The 23,582-nt window shown below is 39.1% G+C and overlaps 1 protein-coding gene across 2 annotated transcripts in view; it reads right to left on the reverse strand.

Annotated features, from left to right (window-relative positions):
* Positions 1 to 23,582, reverse strand: part of INPP5A (inositol polyphosphate-5-phosphatase A) — a 474,649-nt gene that overhangs the window by 119,864 nt on the left and 331,203 nt on the right. For both annotated transcript variants that reach the window (XM_063433731.1, XM_063433732.1), the window contains exon 9: positions 20,590 to 20,674. In XM_063433731.1, coding sequence (XP_063289801.1) covers positions 20,590 to 20,674 — 85 coding nt within the window. The remainder of the gene's footprint in view (positions 1 to 20,589; positions 20,675 to 23,582) is intronic.

A 23,582-nucleotide genomic window follows, 5' to 3' on the forward strand; every position in this document is an offset into this window, starting at 1 on the left:
GCCCCTCCTAGTGGGCTGCTCTGTCTTTAAGTGTCTGATACAAATTTTTGTCCCAGTCCGGCCCTGGTGGTGAGTTTACTAGAATACCCACAGCGTTTATCTTGCTTGTCTATTAATCATTTATAATTTCACAGTTCGAATCAATCCATTACAAAAAAAAAATGATATTAGAAACCAGCATTACCATCTTAAATCTTAAAGAGAATTTCAATACAGCTCATTATGCAATATTGTCTTTTGCTATAATAGATACTTGCTGGATGGCTTCTGAATGTTATGCTTAGAACCTCACTTTACATTCAAATATTCTTAAGTGTTCTGTGTAACTACTGTATAGGTGTTTGGATGTTAATTATGAGTGATGATGTTTACAGATTCCATGTTTCTCTATATCAAAAAGTATTAACTTATATATATGCTAATATAACTCCAGGTACTTTTAGGTTGGGATGTGGCAGTCAAACTTGTTATTGTTTATTTGGAATTAAAAGCCAAAGAGATTTCAATGGACATCACACTGATAGCTGTGCCAAAACAACATCTAAAAGCTGGATACATATCACTGATCACAGCATATGCTAGGTTTTCATTACTGCTTTATATTCCAGTACAGCCCTACAGATAGCCCGATGGTCTCAAGAGTCAAGTCCTGCTCGCCCAGAACTAGTCCAACTAGTTAACCGCTAACTCATTCCCAGTGCCTTTATTTTAGGTGTTGTCTTTTGACTTCTATCAGGATTTGACCCAAGCCGGACCTTATCTGTGTCAACTGAATGGAACCCTGGTCAGGGTAAAGTCCCCAAGTCATATAAAATGGTGGAAGCAGGGACTTGGGAATTATATATAGTACCCCCTAATTTCAAACATGAGTAAAAAAAAAACACATATTGATGAACTATTGATAAGTCTATAAGACACATTAAGCAGGGTTTACTATCATGGGCACAATAAACTTAATGTGAAAATATCACCTTCGTGATTTGTAGCTTTCGGTTTTGCAGTCTGAGTGCATGTGCTTTGAGCCAGCCATACACTGGGTGGGCTTAAAGATACATTTTACCAATTTTCCATGCCCATCCCTCTAAATGTGACCCTGTTACAAAGCTATTATACATCTGACAACTCCAACCAGGAAAACATGCAGCCCCTCTGATAGCATGAAATCGGTTAACAAAGACTAAGAAAACAAAGGGTGCAGGGAGGCAGGATAGGAGGCTGATTCCAGTGCACACAGATGTTTTCTAGATCTCATTTCAGGGCAGAATTAAAAGAACTGGTCCTTAAAAGACACAGACGTTGCAAATGGTGACCCAAACACCATACACTAGTAAGGAATAGTTTTATGAGTTGAGCCATTGATAGGGGAAATGTTTAGTGATCCCTTTTTCTTCCTTTTTAAAGTAAAAAAAAAATAATAAACAGTCTGAGTTCCAGATTCCACCCCATCGTGCTTTGGACAGTGGCAATTGCATGGTTAGGCGAGTACCATGATATTTAAACAAGGTGTGTTCTAAACATCGTCAAATAAATCTTAGATATTACATGGAATGATTGACAACTTAAATCTCCAATGACTGAGGCATTTATACAATGACTGATGGTTTCCAAAAAGGGACAAAAGGATGCCTTGTTGAGGCCCATCGCCTTTAAGTCTTTATGGCTCTGGCTTCCTGTAGCAATTCCAACCATCAGTGCACCAATCTCATACACAATGACTGTGGTACAGAAGCCCAGCCAATAGAACTTCCATAAAACGTGTCATTATGAATGATAACCCCTGGCATAATATCTCAAAGGGATTGGATACTGTGTTATTGTGATCAGCTTCTCAATTCCAGATGGAATATAACACTCCACAGATAGTTAAGCAGGGGAAGGGAGGACTGTATCCTAACAAAAAGTATAGATTTCCATTCAGTTCTATTCTGTATTGCACACTGTGAGGTATGGAATAAGAGAAGAAGAGTGAAAAGGGAGCTATTATGCCCCCAAGAACAACTGCACGCCCAATAGCAAAGTGGAACAGGGACTGTTTTTGCACAGATGTGTTAAATACTTAAAAACAACCAATCCAAAACAATAAAAGATACATTTGAAGTTGCTGCATTTGAGATGAATATTTGGTAGTTTAGCAATATCAAGACATGGGATTCTCCAAAAACATTCTATGGCTCAAGTGCTGACTGTATCCCATACATTTCCGCACAGTCAGAGCACGTTTTGTGGAAATTGTATTTCGCAGGGGCATGCTAAGTGGCAAAAAAAAAAAAATCAGGAGATTCAGCCCAAAAATATATTTGAAAAACCTTCCTACATTTTACCTTAAGCCTGCCCAATCTCCCCAAACCTATATTTGCCAGTATTGGCCTGAACCTACCACACAAACCTAGGTATATGCAAGGAAGATATGTGTGACAAATGCTCCTTCCCATGAACGTTTGCCACGGACTCCTGAAGGAGTGTGGAAGCCTCCCCCTCCTGCCCATGGACTATGGTCCAGGTCTGGGACACTGTTTGGGAGTTACCCTGCCCAGCCCCCATAAGCTGCTTTGTCTGGGTGCATCTGGTTCGGCACTTTCCCTTGCGAATGGAACCGAACGCTAGCTCCCAGGTGGCCATTCGCGTGAAGCAAACCCACGAATAGTCCTCAGTGGTAATTAGCCACGACCACTATGGAACTCATTTTTATGTTTCTATATTTTGTGTTGGGCTCTCTGTTCCTGGGAGATAATTATCTTACCGGTCTTTAACGCAATTATCTCACAGGCCCAGAAATTCCTGGAAGGGGCTTGTGCTATATACAATGGAGACCCCCTGCTGGGGTCTGTGCAAAAAAGGCTGAGTATGGCTCATTAAAATCAGTTGTACTCCCAGAACTATGTGTCATATACTTACTGGGAGTGAAAGAGCTATATACACTGCTCGGCACCTTGTTCCAGTACCTTGTTCCACTAGATCTCCCAGGACTGTGTGTTGTCCAGTCCCTGGGAGGGAATAGAGCTAGCCCCCTATCCTGGTCCAAGGGGACCCCAGTCAAGCCACGGCGACTGGGGCAGAAGCGCTGAGGTTTTCCCTGGCTTCAGCCAAGAAGCGATCCTGGGCGGAAGTACCCAGCCGGGGTACAGGGAGCTCCGCTACAGTATGTGTACCAGTCCTTATAGTGCCTTGGTTAGCACTGACATTATAATTAGAAAGTCTGCAAGCAGACACAGAATAAATGTTACCAAGCTATGGTCAGGGATTTCAGAGGTACAAACAGCAAAGAGAAACAAGCCAAGGTCAGGGTTACAGAGATTATGGATTGGTCAGACAAGCCAAGGTCAGAAAACAAAATAATAAGTAATATATAACACACTCTTGGGAAACAAGGACAACCAGGAAATATGTATATCCTGTACTGGGATGTGATTGGTTACAGAGGGCCATGATGTCACAAGTGTGTACGCATCAGAACACAGAAGGGACATCATTTCAGTGATAGCACGGCGCTACGAGGGACAGGTATTGTGACATTATTAAAGTAAAGCACCAACTAGATCACAATGATGTCGCTGCTATTACTGTCTCACACACATACACAAAAGATGATACAAATACAAACATGAACACAATGTTACACATATACACAATAACACATACAAATGCACACCTGTACCTATATACACACAAACTAAGAACAAACTATTATACAAAATCACAAATACAGACACCTATACACACACACACACACACACACAATTTGTTACACACTGGAAAATAATATTGCATGCACATGTTTGAAAGAGGGCGGGGGGAGATGGATTAAGGAGTTTAGATGGTAGTCTGGAGAGGGATTAGAGAGTGTAGGTGGGAGACTAGTTGGTAGACTAGAGAGGGCTTAGAGTGTGTAGGTGGGAGACTAGGTGGTAGACTGGAGAGGGACTAGGGTAGTTAGGTGATCTAAAGACTAATTAGGGAGGTTAGGTGGCACACACATAGTTATTCCCATAGTCCTCCAGCCTTTGGATATATTTTCCTGGTGTTCCAGTGTATCTGGCCTGCACCTCCACCGCATGCAGGCAGTGCAGGTTTCTCTTGTGAGCTCCAGCATTCAGTGCGGTCTGAACAGCCAGAGCTCACAGGAGCCATGTCCCATGGTCTGGTCCCAGGGGAGGTCCTCCCCCCATATTATTAGGTATTTTGGCATTTATTCCTTAGTTCTGGCCAGGCACAGATCAGGGAACTCGGGGTCAACAGTAATAAATTCCAAAACCTTGACCCGGGGCTTTTAAGGGTCCCACCCAGGTCAGCCTGCCCTTGCTAACGCCTCTGTATTTCAGTCTTCTGCTTTACACATAAAAGCTGTTATTTGAGCTACAACTGACCAAAATCTTTGCTGTGCTTCCTGATTATTTGGACACCTGTCTTATTGTAGAGACACAGCAGGTTGAAAGGGAGGGAATGGAAGCAGTGGCATCATGTATACAAATAAGAAGATACTTTAGAATGGGAAGTACTTTAGAATGGGGAGGAGGGACAGATAAGGCAGGGTCCTGATGCAGAAAGCTAAAGAACCTATTTCTTTTTGCAATAACTAAACTAAAAAAAAAAAAAAAAAAAAAAAGAATACAAGCACATAACTTTGAAGCATCAGTGGAGGTAAGACAGAAGGTGTTCTATCAGCATGCATGCTGTGCCAACAAGCAGCTTTTGTCAGCCAATCACAGCTCTCCATGCGCAGAGATCAACAGGAGCATGAGTAGTAATGACCTCGAAAACCAACACTCTTGCGTTGCACTTTTACACTCGTGTCCTCATAAAAAAATTAAAAAGGATTGTGAAACAATAGGGGCCTAATCTGAAAGCTGAGAGTGTGGTCCATAGATCTACCTATTCAATACAACCTGACCCCAGAGTAAAATCCTCCTGAGAATCTATCTATTTCATGCAACCTGATACTGGCGTAAAATACCTCCAGAAGATCTACCTATTCAATGTAAACTGATACTGGTTTCTAAAAATGTAATGACTACTAGAAATTTATTAGCAAATAGGGCTGTATTTCCGAGGACCAGGTGGTAGGTAACTGCGTGCTTGTATAAAACATATCTTACCAGAGGATTGCAATGGTAGTGCGAAAAAATGACTTCATGAGTAAAGACGACCTGGATATGGGTAATAATCAATTTCTGATTTTAGCAAATATTGATTGTAGTTATACTATTTGTACCATGCACATATTTTTTTAATAGAATTTTTTTTTTTTACAGTTTTTCATATATTAAGTACTCTAATTTTGTTGTTGTCTAACAAAACCTGCTACAAATGTTAAATCTTTTAAAAGGTAAAAACTTTATACTTGTCCCAAGCAAATAGATGGCTTGTATCGGGTCACAGTTAAAAAGAGGATATTGTGCATCTTGCAGTTTAAATATAAAAGGTAATATTTTAATCTAACAACAAAATATACAATTTGGTTTTAACACACAGAAAGGGGAACCTATTCCTTCCTTTGAAAAATAACTAAATAAATAAAATAAAAATGATAGACAGACAGACAGACATGTGCTTACATTAAAAAAAAAACCCGGACTGTGGTCCAAAGTCATATCATATTTAGTTTGGCTGGTATGCAAAACGTTCCACTAGGTTGTTTTTTTTTTACCCTCAACACGGAGCCTTGTCTCGTTCTTGGGGGGATTTACTGTATGCTAGAGACTGATTGCCAGGAGTGTAAGCTGATTGTCTGCTTTTCCTGTTTGTCTGCTAGCAGCTATTAGTGAGGTTCCAGTTCGGGAGTTGGAGTGCTATTTTGTATCCAGTTCGGGAGTTTGGTGTTCTGTAGTAGCTGTGCCTGTATCTCTGGAAGGGGAAGATCTCCTAAACTGCGGTTTAAACCTTTTATGCCTGGGGGTGCCGTTACAGTTCCCAATCCCTGATCTAGGAGGTGATTTATTTTATGCATTTTTTTTTCTAATGTTTATTTTCTTTTCAAATAAAAGTTAGGGATGGGATGCAAAAGAGAAAATAGGAACATTTACACATCTAGACATATTATACATAGTGTAGGCTAGTGTAGGTTATAGACTTATTTTGTGGTGCAGCTTCATTTAAAGGTATATAACATCCATTGGAGACTATCATATTACGAGCGCCTACTTTTTACTTGTTTTCTGTGTACATCTAGTGTAGGTTATACATTGAATAGTGTTAATACATACAGACATTAAAGAATCAGTAACACAGCTAGCAGTTACATGTCCAGGATTTAGGTTGGCGGAGATAGCACCGCTATTGTCCCTGTTCGGGTAAGGAAGCTAGGAAAGATCCCATGTAAGTGTACCAGAAGTCCTATGCTTCAGTAAAGTGTTTATGGTGGGAATCTTCTCATAATAGCCATCTTTTCATTATTGCTATATGTTAAAGGACCACTCTAGGCACCCAGACCACTTCAGCTTAATGAAGTGGTCTGGGTGCCAGGTCTAGCTAGGGTTCACCCATTTTTTTTTATAAACAAAGCAGTTTCAGAGATACTGCTATGTTTATAAATGGGTTAATCCAGCCCTCAAATCCTCTAGTGGCTGTCTCACTGACAGCCGCTAGAGGCGCTTGCGTGAATCTCACTGTGAAAATCACAGTGAGAGCACGCAAGCGTCCATAGGAAAGCATTGATAATGCCGAATGGGAGGAGAGGAGGAGGATTGGAAGAGAAGAGCTCCCCGCCCGGCGCTGGAGAAAGGCAAGTTTTAACTCCTTTCCTCTCCCCAGAGCCCGGCGGCAGGGGGTCCCTGAGGGTGGGGGCACTATAGTGGTCCTTTAATGATGTGCAATTGGAGATTTTGGAGTTTTTCCAGAGTTAAGCAATGTGAATGGTGACTATTAAAAGCACAAAGGCTATCAATGCTTTATGATGTTTAGGGAAGACTGAGGGGAACATATAAATTAAAGGAATTAACATATTCTGAATGCTTGGTTTGAAGAGCTTTAGCTGTTCCCCAAATGATCCTCCAAATTATGTGAGAGTATCTTGACAGGTGATCTTGGCCAATCAAATGCTTCTCCATAAAGAAGCAGTGAGGGTCGTACTATGCATGTGCTGTGCAATAGCATTACAATGCTTTCCCACAGGGATACCTAACTGCATTCATTTTCACAGTTTTTACATGTAGTGCATCTAGTGGCTACTAGAGACATACAAACTGACAAATGTAAATATTTCTGTTTCTTGAGAAATGGCAATGCTTACATTTGTCAGCGCACCACCAGTTTTTATGTGGGGGGGGAAATTATTTGCATAAATTTAGAAACACTATGATTATTTTTCTGGAGGGGAAGGTAAGCCAAAAAATATTGAAAAATATGGCAACCTCTAATTCTGCAATAGGTTTTAAAGGGAAACTCCAGTGCCAGAAAAACGATCCGTTTTCCTGGCACTGGAGGGTCCCTCTCCCTCCCACCCCAAAACCCCTTCAGTCACTTACCCGAGGCAGCGGCGATGTGCCTCGCCGCTGTCTCCTCCTCCGCGCCGCTCCTCCTCTGTATTGTGTCGGCCGGTGGGCGAGACTGATCCTGCCCACCGGCCGAGGAGACCTAATGCGCATGCACGGCAATGCTGCGCATGCGCATTACGTCTCCCCATAGGAAAGCATTGAAAAATAATTTCAATGCTTTCCTATGGGGAAATGAGCGATGCTGGAGGTCCTCACACAGCGTGAGGACGTCCAGCGACGCTCTAGCACAGGTTTCCTGTGCTATGAAGGAGGAAGTGACCTCTAGTGGCTGTCTAGTAGACAGCCACTAGAGGTGGAGTTAACCCTGCAAGGTAATTATTGCAGTTTATAGAAAACTGCAATAATTACACTTGCAGGGTTAGGAGTAGTGGGAGTTGGCACCCAGACCACTCCAATGGGCAGGCGTGATCTGGGTGCCTAGAGTGTCCCTTTAAGTCTCCAAGGCCTTTTGCCTCTCATTGCTAGCTGTTTAGAGTAGGTAACTTGAGAACATCAAGGCATGTAAACAATTGGGGCTGGTCTGAAATCTGCCCTATTTCAGCAGGTTTTGAACATGCCTAGTTTACTTTAAGAAGGAAATTCAGGAATAGTCCATTGAGTTGCCATTTGGGCAGCAGAACCATCTGCCCATGAGTGTAGGCATACAATTGGCCTCTATATTCAGGGGCCATCATTGGCTGATAGCGCCAGGGGGTGCGGTTACTGTTCCCACAGGAGAGTGAAGCAAGATGCCATCCTGGAAGCAGTAGAGAGAGAGCACAGCAGGAGCAGCTGCTGCCAAAACGTAAGTGTATAACATTATCCTTTTCTCTCCCCTAAAAGCCCTAGTGACTGCCTGACAGCTGATTAAACAAGGGAAATTACTCAAATATATAATTAATTTATAGAACGCCAGGGAATCCCTGGGGTGACAAGGGGAGTGGAACATTTCTGACACAAAGAACGGTGCTGCCTGTCACTACAAGTTTTAATAACTTCTACTGCATATACCCAGTATCTTTTTTCAAGTTCTTAGTCATTCTACAGCAAAGACCCGAGACACTTATGCTGTGGCTAGTTGAAAAGTCGTACAGATTCAAACTGCAGGACTGGGGCTGTGACTCTGAGGACCGGTCAGATTTGGATTTCAATCTGTTTAATCTGCAACGATTGTTGATTCTGTTATCAATGTCAGCTACTTATTGGCTCCTTATTACCACTGCAGATAAACTTTATTACCAGCTGCAAACGGTAACAAGGAGGCTATCAGTATCCTGCTGCTTTAAAACCCTGTGTACACCGTGCACTGAGAGCTACTAGTGAGTCAGGAGTAACTGAAATGGTTGGAGTCTATCAGTATCTTGATGGCTTTACCATATGTGCACACTGTGTGCTGAGAACAAATGGAGTAGCTCAAATGTTTCATAACAGCAACAATATTTAATAGAAAGCTAAAGTATTTTACAGACATGTACTGTGTAGGGATCTCTGAATTGTGGCTCTATGTAACCCTTCTCCTTATTGTGCCAAGCTCTGTGTTTTATTTATCTGTATTTTTCTCAACTCTGTTTGTAGTATGGTAGTTATCTCTGTATTGTACTCAGCTCAATGTATTTATAAATATCTTTATGTTGTGCCTAGCTTTCTAATTGCATGAGCATCTTTGTATTATGGACAGCTCTATGTATTGTATGATGACCTCTGTGCTGTATAGGGAGGAGTAGACTTCAGTGGGAGGAGTCTGGTGCCCCGACATCTTAAAACTTCACCAGCCGCCACTGGTGGAATCATGTGAGCCCGAGGCTTCTCTACATTCCAGAATTTTTTTCCCCTCCCCCACCCCTCCACCAATATGTGAAACTGGAAACTGTAGAGACCTCTGTATTCAGAATGATGGCCTCTGTTTAATAGTGTGTTTTTTATATTGACAATAATATTAAATTATTCTAATGAGAGGTGAACCCACGAAAACGTGTGATAGTCAAGCTCGCCCTCCAAGCTAATTATTACTATTATTCGAAAGGGCCAATATATTTCATAAGACTGTGTAATGCCTTGGAGCTACAATTATAGCGCAGCTCTAAAAGGGTACATTCACAGTATTTTTGTAAAGGCATGATTTGGTAACTATATCCCTTCATCCCATTTGGTGTTGCCTCCATGAAATGAGACACCAAAGAAAATCAGTTAATTGTAGAGTACAAACTACGAAAATTATTCTCTTATTGAACTAAGATGACAAAAATAAATAATTATAATAAAAAATTGCATGTTAAAAATGGACTTCATGATACTGGTACTCTCCCTTATTCAGTGCCTCACAAAGTTCTGTGAAACTATTAAACTCTGGATATTGCAATCTAAATAAGGTCCCACTAGTGGTCCATGAAGCTTTGTAAGTAGTCTTTCCTACTGCTGAAGTCTGTTCGTATGCAACAGTCCACAGAGTATTCATGCTACCATGTGCTCGCATAGAACAATAATCGAGAACATTTTGTAGTTCAGCTTCAGACGAAACTGGTTAGAATTTAAGATGATGTTTGGTCTAAAGGAATGAGGACACTTGACTTCAACAACAAGAGCTAAGCTTTAGCCAGTTAAATACAAAGGCTCCATCACTTCACTTTAAGCAGGCCATTTTTCATGTTAATGTATCAGATGCAAAGAAAATCCTGCTTTCTTATTTATTTTTAATACACATTTAAAATGTTGGAAAATGTAAAACAGCTTCCCCCCCCTTCTTTAATAAATTTGTTTTACTCAGTAATCTGACAGTCAAAAGCAACATTAAGGGAACATGACCACTTTGAAAGATTCCATTAGCACGCCTGTGACCGCTGGGAGAAATCTATTACTGTGCTGAAAATAATACCAGACTGTAGAGGTCAAAAATTGACTGACATCACTGTGTACAAGCAGTATTAAGATACACAAAGAATCAGTTGTGCCTGTAAGCCTACAGCACATTGTCATTCAGTAAATGAAAAGGCGCTATTATAAGGAGATGTTGTTGTCAATATCGAAGACAAATCTTTTCTAGCTCCAAATAATACAGTTGTAAAATGTCTGTTGGTAGGAAGTATATGTGATTAGTGTTCATTAACCCCTCAAACAGCCACATGATCAGCAGACTCCATATTGAAAAGCATCAAAATCATACATTTTATTTTAGGGAAATACATAGAACATTGCCAAGATCATTTTTTTTGTTTGCTTAATTGTTAAAAAAAAAAAAAAAAAAAAAAAAGCAACTTGATTTTAATTTTACCCTTACTGTGAACCCATAATGTACCCTTACGCAAAAAATAGAGATAAATTATACATGTAATTGCTTAAAGAGATATTCATTCAATAATGGATATGTGATCACGCTTATATATATGCAGTGAGGGAAAAAAAATATTTGATCCCCTGCTGATTTTGAACATTTGCCCACTGACAAAGAATTGATCAGTCTATATTTTTAACAATAGGTGTATTTTAACAGTGAGAGACAGGATAACAAAAAAACAAAACAAAACAAAATCCAGAAAAACGCATGCCAAAAAAAGTTATAAATTGATTTGCATGTCAATGAGTGAAATAAGTATTTGATCCCCTATCAATCAGCAAAATTTCTAGCTCCCAGGTGTCTTTTATACAGGTAACAAGTCATGTGTCCTTAAGGGGTTAAAGGGAGTGCTCCTAATCTCAGCTTGTTACCTGTATAAAAGACATATGTCCACAGAAGCAATCAATCAATCAGATTCCAAACTCTCCATCATAGCCAATACCAAAGAGCTGTCCAAGGATGTCAGGAACAAGATTGTAGACCTACACAAGGCTGGAATGGGCTACAAGACCATCGCCAAGCAGCTTGGTGAGAAGGTGACAACAGTGGGTGCGGTCAGTTTCCCTCGGTCTGGTGCTCCATGCAAGATCTCACCTCGTGGAGTTTCAATGATCATGAGAACGGTGAAGAATCAGCCCAGAACTACACGGGAGGATCTTGTTAATGATCTCAAGGCAGCTGGGACCATAGTCACCAAGAAGACAATTGGTCCACACTACGCCATGAAGGACTGAAATCCTGCAGCGCCCGCAAGGTCCCCCTGCTCAAGTAAGCACATGTACAGGCCCGTTTGAAAATTGCCAATGAACATCTGAATGATTAAGAGGAGAACTGGGTGAAAGTCTTGTGGTCAGATGAGACCAAAATCAAACTCTTTGGCATCAGTTCAACTCACCGTGTTTGGAAGAGGAGGAATGCTGCCTATGACCCCAAGAACACCATCCCCACCGTCAAACATGGAGGTGGAAACATTATGCTTTGGGGGTGTTTTTCTGCTAAGGGGACAGGACAACTGCACTGCATCAAAGGGACGTGGGCTGTGTTATGTACCGTTAAATCTTGGGTAAGAACCTCCTTCCCCTCAGCCAGGGCACTGAAAATGGGTCGTGGATGGGTATTCCAGCAAGACAATGACTCAAAACACACAGCCAAGGGAACAAAGGAGTGGCTCAAGAAGAGAGAGAGTTGTATACAGCAAACTCCAGGGAAATCATGTTTAAAATTGAATAATACAGGTGGGCCTCACTTTACGACCTACCTGTTTTACGACGGCTCACACTTACGACCAGCTGTCTAGCGTGGTGATTCAAGGGATTCCCCACTTTAGGGAGTTGGTATATGTAGGGGGAATTTTTCCTAAACATAGATTTGAATGATTCCCTGCGCTATTGAGCTAATGTATGTTCGGGAATTCCCCCGAACGTAGACCTGCTCTCTTGTGCACCCTCACTTACCAACCAATTTGTAAGTGAGGTGTGTCTGTAAAGCAAAAAGATGCATCCCCTGCAGTAGTAAGATCATTGCACAATAAAACAAGACAAGAAAGGGGGTGGCCCATTCAACTGTCCCCAACTGTGGATGGGTATTCTACAGTCCACTAGGGCTTCATGGGTGTAAAGCCAATGTAGCACCCACTCGCCATGTCTCTGCTACTCTTGCTGCTACCTTTCTACACTTCTGGCCATGTTTGGGAACGCTTACTCAAGCAGTGCACCACACTCTCATGACACCAACATACTTGGTTAATTGCTTACAGTGATGCCTATCGCTACATTCCTATATTCTTCATGTGAAGTAGAAGATACGCTTATGAGAGTAATATACACAGAACCTACAACAAGGTGCTGTAGTTGCTGTGAAAAAAAGCAGGAGAACCACCTAAAGGAGGGTTCTCCTGCTTTCTCTTGTCTTTCAATTGTTGAAAAATAATGCAGATGGCATAATCCCCTATATCAAGAACTGACTGACAGGAGTAGAGATTTATACATATTTTTCATAATTTAATCTACAATATGACAAACCAGATGCATAATTTACTATATTAATACTTAACATGCATGTACTTATAGGCAGTTACATAATAGAGATTGCTATACTGTTTATTTTAAACTGTAAAAAAACATTACGTACATACTTGTATAATATAGAGTCAAATACAAAGTGTAAGATTTATACTGGGTCAGTCTTTTTAAAAGATATCACTTTTTTTGGAAATTGCACTATTGAAATAAATATGAAATAGAAACTAGAACTTGTGTTATACATTTGTTACGTGGTAATCAGTTTAATTTAAACATATATTAAAAATGTAGTATATTATATCACAATCGGAAGGAACAGTTCCCCCTTCAGGACTGAATAAAAACTGCATCCCATGGAGGGAACAATGTTAGATTTTAGTGTTCTTATCATGCTATCAATGAAGTCCTATACAAGTAGCGAATATGATTTAACAACTAACCACTTCCAAGCTCTCTCTGCTTCAGTTTACTGTGAAAGTGCTTAAGGTCTTATGCAGATACTGATATCCTGCCCTAAACTATTAATCCTTTTAACTCCAAGAGCCACATTGAAAACAGGATCAGCATATGGTCACTTAAGTATTATTGACACTCTTAAACCTGTCACCACAAGAAAGTGAATCCTAACATTAAATATTGTTTTGTAATTGCCTCAAATGTGAAAAAAAATCTCAAATTTAAATGTGCATTGTCCACAGCGCAAAATTATGTTTCAACTGGACCTCCTAAGCATATTTAGGTTTAAAATGTCAATCTCTCTGGATACGCAGGGACAAGTATGTAAGAAAGGTTTAAAGGGACATCTAAAGCTAACTGATCGTTTTTTCATGGAGACAATGTATTAAGAAAATATAAATATATAAATAGAATAACAATGGCTCTGCATTTCATTTGGTGGATATATAAAACTTCTGCAAAATGTCAACATGAGAATTGGCTGCACAGAACGTCAACATTGAGCAGTATTGGTTCTGTTGGTTTTAAAGGAAGACTCTGGGCACCAAAATATATTCACTGAAATGAAGTTGTAATGGTGCCAGGAGGTCCCTGGAACCAGTTTACCTTTAGGGGTTAAACCATTAACGAATGGGAAAAACATGTACGTTTCTCAAGCATTTTGTGAGCTGCAATTAAGTTGTTATGGTGCTGATAGGTGTATTCTCAAGCACAGACTGAATATCAAATTATTCACGTACATTACAGTTATGTGGACTTATGCAACACTCACACATAAACAGTGTGAGCTTGAATGCTGTAAACCCAGTGTAGGAAAAAGGATTTTTGTCCTGTGGGAGCTTTACAACAGTAAAAATGTATGATACATGGATAAACTGCCATGACCACCCCTTCAGTAAAGGTATTAAAACATATTAAGATTTACATGCAAACTGAGAACTTAACCCGGGTTTAAAAAACTAAAATCTGGCTCAGTTGTGCAATAAAACATCACATGCAGCTACTGGGGGCTGTAATGGCTGTGATGAGGGGTATTATATTGGCAGTCAAGGAGAGAAAAATCTATACTGCTAAACATAAACAGATTCCACTCTGTTTGCTTTAGTTTTTTCCTCTGGTCAATAAATTACTCAGTGTTCATTATGGTATTAATTGGATACAGAATTTAGTTTGCATCCTGTGACTGCAAAACACACAAGGGATTATGTATAAAGTGTGATTCTGGAACAAAGTTCTAAATGAGCTGCATTTGCTGCAGAAATCACTTAAATGTTACTGTGGTACGTTCTCTTTTTAGAACTTTGGTCTAGAACTGCTCTACAAACATGTATACCATAAAAAAAAATTTGCAACCCCTCAAGGCACCAAATGCGTCAGATATAGGTTAGCAGGTGCATGAGCACCTAAAGTGTGAAATGCACTGGTGTAGGGAATTATTATTTGCAACATGAGCTAACAATCTATAAAGCAGCCAGATCTGTTTTTAGAAAGCTTTTTGCCGTACGCTGTTTAATTTGGCACAGATATCTGAGCTAATATTTTACCGTTAACCTCCAAATGATCTTAAGCAATGCAACTCAAATCAAAAGAGATAAATAATAGCCACAGACAAGCGCCTGTCGGGAACTGTATATAAAGACCAGTCAGCAGTGGAGGAAAGTAGGGTAAAAGAAGAGGGAGGCTTCTGAAAAGTAATCTATCACAATCACTGCCAGATAGGTGATGAATGGCAGGTGTGGCATATCCAGACTATGGTTTCCATTGAGTAGGGATAGTAGATGCTGGTACTGCTGTCATTGCCTTTTGTCATCCCGTGCCAGCTGAGTCTTGCAGCTGCCAACGCACGAGAAATGAAACATACACTTTGAACAATCACAACAGCATTGCCTAGCTGAGTGACTGTATTATTAATTAGTTTAATGACGCTCTGAACTGTTTAACCCCCCCAATCAAAAAGAAAACATACACGTCGCATAATTGCATTTAATTTGTGTATGTTTTAATTATGGCCAGCACAGCGCAAAATATGTGATCAGAGCATCATTCCTTTTGTGTATCACACTGTAACAGTGTTTGTATTCATTTGCATCTGAAAAGGAAGATAGTTGCAGATTCCGAGAGGCAATGAACACATTCTTAATTCTTTAAGAGTGTCATCTTTCACATCAATCTGCCTCTTGAGACCTCTGCCTGCTGATAAGTGTAATCTTTAGCTGTAGTCACAAATTAAAAGCAGGTTTATGAGCACATGGTTCTGCTCCCTCCTGGGGCTTGAAGCATGCAGCCTTAAAACAATTCATTTACTCAACCCTCCCTGCCTTCTTCCCTCTCAGATGATAGAGGTAGAAACAATTGCATCATTTAATTTACTATTGCAACAAGGATACGGCTCATTGGCCCCCTCGTTGTTTTGAAGATGGATTTAATTAACCTCCAATGAATCTTGCCAGGAAAGCGTGGCAGCATCATACAGGAATCAGATATGTCACGAGCACCGTTGAAGGAAAGGGTAATCAGCACTAAACCTGGCAAAAGGTTGTGATTAAAATCCTTGGCCTATGAATAAATTAGAAGGCAAACACAAGCACAGAATGGGACACAAACAGAGGTACTAAATAATATAAAAGGCTAAGTGAGCCGGCTATGGACATCATGAAGTCATCTCATAATATTAACAGAGGGAAGTGCCTTATGTAGACTGACTACAATTATGTAGAATAAAAAAAAGAAATAAAATAAAAAAGAAATTACACAATGTATTTGACACAATAAAGCCATATAAGCCATATTTAAAGTAGAATAAAACATTTAAAAAAACAACCATAAGCATTTCTTGGCAAATTCCTGCATTTACATAGGGGTAATATTAACTACCGTATGCCACATGTGATTATTAACCCCTTAAGGACACATGACATGTGTGACATGTCATGATTCCCTTTTATTCCAGAAGTTTGGTCCTTAAGGGGTTAATAAGGCATCTGACACAGACATATGTCATACATCCCTTAGAGTTAGCAATATGTATGCTATAACCTAGATCTAAATATACTAACTGCCTCATCTTTGGAAGGAAGAAAGGACAAGATCGCTTTGTAAAAATTAATCTTACACGTCCTGAGGTTTAGACAGGTTCAGCAGGTGGTGCATTAACTAACTTAGCTGTTCCACCAGTGAGAAATCACATAAAACATCATTTTGACAGAGAAGACAACCTAAGCTAGGTTCAGACACTAACTGTACACATACCACCTAAGTGTCCCTATTTTGGAGGGACAGTCACCATTGGGCGCTCAAATCCCTCTGTTCCTCTTTTCTGTGAGTTCCATATTGTTGGTGTGTGAGTATATAACATCCACAGCCACCAGTAATAATTGCATCAAAGTATTTCACCCATTACTAACAACCAACATTTAACTAACTAATTAATTTAATGTTAACCTGAATAAAGGCTGGAGGGATACAATCAAACATGCAAAAAGTACTTTCCAAGAGATTACAGGTGACATCATACTCACTGGCAAACATTCTAAAATGCCGGGTCACACATGACAAGCATTCTAAGATGCCGAGTCACACAGATGTCAAACACTGGGATTATACAACCTACATAGTGCAACAACAAAATTGTGGATGGCACTTCACAAAGCCGATGCACGTTCTCAATATTGCATATACAGCATCTTACTTATTGCTTGGATTGACGCAGAACAAAGCAAGAAAACTGCCTCATTGACGAATTAAAAGAAAACAGATAATTATTTTTATATTTGTGAAATTAATAATAAGTCATATAGACTTGTTGTGTATTATTTAATACTGATTAATTCATAACAGATCATCTTTTCAATGCTCTATATGGTCTCTTTAGGCAGACGTTCCACCAATCTCCTAAGACTATGCTCACTTTGAATGCTGACTATCTCCGAGTGTATTTTTCAGATGGCCTGTGCATCACAAAGCATGATGTCATGATGAGATGGCATGATGGCATAATACCTGTGATTCGTTACCTACATAGTTTTGGGTGTAATATATTGTACTTCTGACTAAAGAAGACCTAAAGATGACTGCATTCACAGAACAAAGGAAAGTTAGCAGATAATAATAATAATAATAATAATGGCTTACAAGATATTTCACTTCGAAGCTGCAATCCAAGCATTCTTGTATTTTAATTACCGGTAATGATACAAATGATAACCATTTTCCTATAGATAATAAGGTTAGCTTTCAATAGATACATGAACTCTGTAGCAAGCTGTAATGGTAAATTTGGCATCTGAAACGGTTGCTAAAACAGGCTGACTGGGAATCATGGGAACTGTAGTTCAAATGCATGTTGAGTGCCAGGGGTAGTCTTGACTAATTTTCAATGATTTCAGATCGCCTAATAAGTTAACATGAAGGGCTCTATAAAGCCTGCTGGCTGGCAGGAAAATAACTTTATATACCACGCTTACTTGAAATTCTTTGGCTTGGATCTTTAGTAAATACAGTACAATAGAGATGAAAATAGGATATTAAATCAGTACCCCTTCCCTGGGGGGTCCAGTTCTTCATTCATACCAGGCATATCAATCAATCAGAAAACATCTGCTCTAACAAACTCTTAGGCAAAGAGCGTCCCTTCGTGTAAAGAGACCTAAATGACAGCTAGCACCAGACAGCAATGTATAGGAAGCCTTACACATTTACAGATAGGGGTCATGACCTTCCCATTTAAACCTCCTTAAATAAATGTAACTTCACCAACATGGCTAACTTTTACAAGGTGTCCTGAAGTCAACAGAACTTGAAACAAACAGAACGCAAATACGTATAAATACATTTTTAAAAATATATATTTATAAAAATTATTTGGTCGGGTTTTTCCTAGGAAAACAAAGAATCACTTGAATTCCAGGGACTGAGTTCTGTGAATGCAAAAGCCTGTGTGGTCCACAGCAGGAAGCCACCAATGCATCATAAGCTGTTTCTGCTCCCTGATTGACAGATCGCCATTGATACAGTGACTTCCAAAAAAAAAAAAAAATGTTCTTCTTGACACTTAGTTTCTCTGTTAACCATTTAATAGCCAGAATAATGGGGATCAGATAGCAGAGCAATGTATTGCCCATTTTACTAGAATTTAAAAGGCTACCGTCTGACAGTACAAAGTAGGCCGCATTCTTATAAGGGAGATACAAGCATATTTATTCACCTCTTTTGAATGCATTACTGCGTATTTATTATATCTATAAAAAACATTAATATAATTTGGGATATTACGCAGTTATATTACAAAGAAAAATGACTTCACAGGAAGTATGACTTTAAAGTATTTCAAAAGGGAGGTGTCATTTTAAAACCCCTTTTCAAAATGTTTAAACTTTATTTTTTTACAACTTAGGCAAAAATAAATCAAGTAAAATATATACTAAAAATCTCAAATGTGAATCTTCCATAGTGATAAATCCATAGAAATGGCATGCTCCAACAACAATGGATGTCTGGCACATACATGTCTATAATTACTAAAATCAGATGATTGGAATGATCTGACAGCTTTGGATGGCTGTGCTGATAAGGAAATAGCGGGGCTTAATTTGGTAATCTGGATACTGACTGACACCTGTAACGACGCCCTATGGAAATGGAGGAGTTGCACAAATAAATCAAAATAACTGGTATGAATGACTTTGCATGCTGGCGTCTAATGAAGAAGTGTTATTCTGTGTAAGAAATTATAATAATGCCGACGTTACCAAAAACAGATATAAACAAGGTAAGGCGCTATGTATCTACAGAACAAACACAGCTGTTGCAGTGGCGATTAGAGGAATGATCAACCCAATTCTGCATGTGCACTATCTATGTGAAACAGAATAGACACTGATTGGAGAGCAATTGATTAGATGTTAAGGGCAACTAAACAACAAAGACCCATTTCTTTTATGGTGCTTCTGTACAGCCTCAGGACCCAGTGAATTCCTGCACCTGGAGCAGCTAAGATAAACTACAATGTGAGCTTTAAAGTGGTCAGTGTTTGTCAAGGCAATAAGAAGTGAATGGACTCAATTCAGAAGCAGTTTATTGTCTGTACCTCCAGGGCTAACACAAGAAGCTGATGTTATAGTGGTAACATACTCTGATAATAAGCTTTACAAGCATGGGGCTGCTCACCAAAGCGTGTGAATCAATCTTAGGTTGCTACATTCCCCATGTTTTCTTTCCAGGACATATAAATACTACATGCTGATGGGCAGCATATGAAAAGTGCTGCCCTGTAAAATGTAGAATTCACGTGATGAAGAAATGTTATCATATCATAGGAAAGGAATAACCCCAGAGAGATTAGTTTATGGATTTCTCTCCTGCAGATCATAAGTTTAAAGGCCAAAGGCCTGTATTTGTGGGAGGAGTTAGCGTTCCTATATAAACGCTACTCCCCCTTTCCTACCTTGCCGTAACGGTCATGACTACAGTATAGGACATAGAAACATAGAATGTGACGGCAGATAACAACCATTCAGCCCATCTAGACTGCCCAATTTTCTAAATACTTTCATTAGTCCCTGGCCTTATCTTATAGTTAGGATAGCCTTATGCCTATCCCACGCATGCTTAAACTCCCTCACTGTGTTAATCTGTACCACTTCAGTTGGAAGGCTATTCCATGCATCCACTACCCTCTCAGTAAGGTAACACTTCCTGGTATTATTATTTTTAAACTTCTGCCCCTCTAATTTAAGACTGTGTCCTCTTGTTGTGGTAGTTTTTCTTCTTTTAAATATAGTCTCTTCCTTTACTGTGTTGATTCCCTTTATGTATTTAAAGGTTTCTACCATATTCCCCCTGTGTCGTCTTTCCTTCAAGCTATACAATATTGCTGGCACAAGTTATATAGATGAAATGCATGTTCTTTAAAATGACACATTTAAAGTAGGACATGTGCACTTTAAGGCAGACTTAACATCACAGGAAATATAGCAAAATATTATCACTGGAATAGATCACGTTCATATGTCATATTTGCTTTTACAGCAAACAACACGCGTGTAAAATAAATTCATTGATCATGGTTTCCTAATAAAATAGAGAAATATGAAATATAATTGGTCAGGGAATTTGGGACTCCAGATAGAAATGGATTTTTTCCCCTTCAAGTACAGTTATAACTTCAACGTAAGGCATTAATAATGTGCATGTCATTTTACTAACACATTGTCCCATGTATTACGAAGTGCATTCAGAGTTTGTTTGCCATTTTATTTATTATTTTTTACAACAAAAAGAGAAATTAAATGTATATATCATTTTTTATTCCTACCTCTACCACGGATTTTAAATCCAGTCGAAAGTTAAAATCTCCAAAAACAAAGTACGGAACTTTTTCATACCGATGGTCTGTAATACTGAAAAGATACAACAAATTAACATGAGCTCCATTCGGCTGTATATTTCAATATACAATACTACAAAATAATTTAAAATCAACAAGTTTGAGCTTCTAGTGAATGTTTTAAAGTCGCATTTTCATTATTTGTGAAACATTTCAAAAGATTACGCATTGCACTTTGAATATATACATGTTTATATCGAAGGATTTGGATAGTTCGTAAACAGGAATAAGCTCTATGTTAATCACTAGGAATCTGTAAAGGGAATTGAAATGATGAAATGAAACAAACATAATATAAACAAACATTGGCCAGTTACAAACTTCAGCAATTACAACAGCACAGGATTTAAAGACTTTCTATACATCAGCATACTAAAAACAGACTTTACTTTAATATTTTATGAAGATGTCATTTTAATCTTTGCTTCTTTTTGGTACAATAATGCTGACAAAGCATCAGGGGAAATGCAGTCAACAACATCTGAAGTGCCGAGGGTTGTCTACTCCTGTCCTAGGAAATTGTATGGGGTCTGGTTTGTGAGGAAAAAAATTTAGTTGGAAAAAGTCAGTTTTATGTTCAGATTTGTTTTTTTTTATTGAAATATTACATTTAAAGGAACACTATAGTGTTAGGAATACAAAGATGTATTCCTAACACTAACGTAGTCAACAGCCTCCTCTGCCACCCCTTCATGCGTTGTACCGGGTTCAGCGCTGAGGTCCCTCCGCCATCATCCGTGCAGTGAGTGCAGTGAGTGTGCAGTGAGTGCCCCAAGCGCATACAGTGCGCATGTGCAGCGAGTGCCCCAAGCGCATAAGGCCTGACGGGTTTTCTCTGTCATTGGATGTCCTCATGCAGAGCGAGGGGACGTCCAGCATCGTTTCATGGAGCGAAACTCCGACAAGCGCCTCTACTGGCTGTCTGAGTGACAGCCACTAAAGGCAGTCTTAGTCCTGTAACGTAAATTAGATAAAATGGTCTCGGTGCCTATAGTGTCCCTTTAAAGGAAGCCTCCAAACACCATAACCACTACACCCAACACACCTATGTAAATAAACAAAAAACGTTTGCTAACTTACCTGGAATTCACAAAATTACATGAGCCCCTTCCTGTAGCCAACAAGACTGGCTGGTTCATCACTATTTACCCAAACTCTGAGGCAAATGGGAGTAGAGGCTATGGAAAGCAAAGACCCCTATAGCAGAACTGTTCCTTGTGAAAGCATTCACAAATAATAGTAATCTACACTACTCCTGCAGGAATAAAGCTTTCCGTAAAAAAGCATAAGTAATGCAGAGACTTATTCCTTGGAATTCAGGCAAAAACAAAACAACAACACAATAGTTTTACATATATTCTCCCTACCCTAGCCAAGTTTCACAATTCACCCTGCTAAAGAAATCAAGCGGGCCCACCCGGACAGACCCAAACCCCCACAGGTACGATGAAACCCCTCGGTGAGATTACCACCACAATTTACAAGACATTAAGTTTAAATGAAGAAAAAAAAATGTATATATTACAGAAGACTTTGCCAATTTCAGTAATTCATTTCAATTTTTGGCATTGCTCAAGGTCATTTACAGCTAACATAAAAATAATGAATGTTTCTGAAGTGGCAGAAAGGCGTGAGGAATGGCTTTTTAAATAAATTGATTTTTCGAGGAAGGTATGTGTAGCTAATTTTTCCCCAAAGTCATTTTTTTTTAAATTGACACTTCTTGCCAAAAGAAGAACCACTTACGGCTTGTTAACTAAATGGATATCACACGTCCGTAATGATGGAGTCAAAAGAAACTGGGCCAGACACAAAAGAAATCAGTTAATTAAACCTCAATTACATTACTCTTACACATTTAAGGATTTCATAAAAATGATATGTTTCACCTCGTTTATGAGTGTCATACTTTGCCCCTAAGGAATTACAACAGGTAAAATCTGTCGAGAAATAGAAATGCCAGGAGGAATTTAGTTTTATATTACAAAACATTTTAGAAGTTCTAAATTGAGAAATATTAAGAACCAATTTTTGTAAAAACTATTTTCAAACTAATGTAGCTGTAATTCCCATTTAGCCATAATGTTGTAATGGGAGCATAAAAGTATACGGTTTACGATATTGATTTCAAATACCTATTCTGAACGCAGTTAGTTCATGGACAATCATCCAGTGCCCATATATAGTAAAGAATGTCCCATGCAGGTACTGCTCTATTCTGGGGTATCAATATCAAATCATAGATTACAACATTGTGAAAACAATTAGACAGTTCAGTTCGCCTTTTCATATGAACTTAGTTCCATAACACATCACATTAATGGTGTCATTTTACAAGGGCATTTAAAGGAACACTGTAGAGTTAGGAATACAAATCTGTGTCCATATATATATATATAAAGGCCCCTTTCCCCCCCCCAATAAAAATAATAAAATCAATATTTTGTTCACCTTTTCCAGCACCAAAACACCCTTGGGTGCTGCTCACCTCTCCAACTTCTGCAATGTCAGAGGTTTCAACTTAATGTTCCTCAATGGTGATCTGATGCGCAAGTGTATCATATGCTTCACATAAGAAAGTATTAAGTCCTATGCTTTCCTATGATCTCCTGCGTCATGTGACTGAATTTTACTTGGTCAGTGTAGCGGACAGTATGACAGTCATTAATGGGGTGTTTCACTGTTCATGGTAAACTTTGGCCTTTTTTGCAAAATGGCAATGTTTTACCTTAAAAGGTTAAAAGGACAGGTCCACTGCACTTAAACCACGTCATTTGTTTCACGAATACTTCCGTGGTCTTTTAACGTAGACAAGGAGGGACTCTTTATTAACGTGGTAGATAGGTGTAACCATGAGCTATTTGGGGAATTTCTGTTAACTGATCTAGTGATCAATGCAATTTAGAATAAAACAAAGTATT

The sequence above is a fragment of the Pelobates fuscus genome, chromosome 10, assembly GCF_036172605.1.
Source record: "Pelobates fuscus isolate aPelFus1 chromosome 10, aPelFus1.pri, whole genome shotgun sequence".
Classification (NCBI taxonomy): Eukaryota; Metazoa; Chordata; class Amphibia; order Anura; family Pelobatidae; genus Pelobates; species Pelobates fuscus.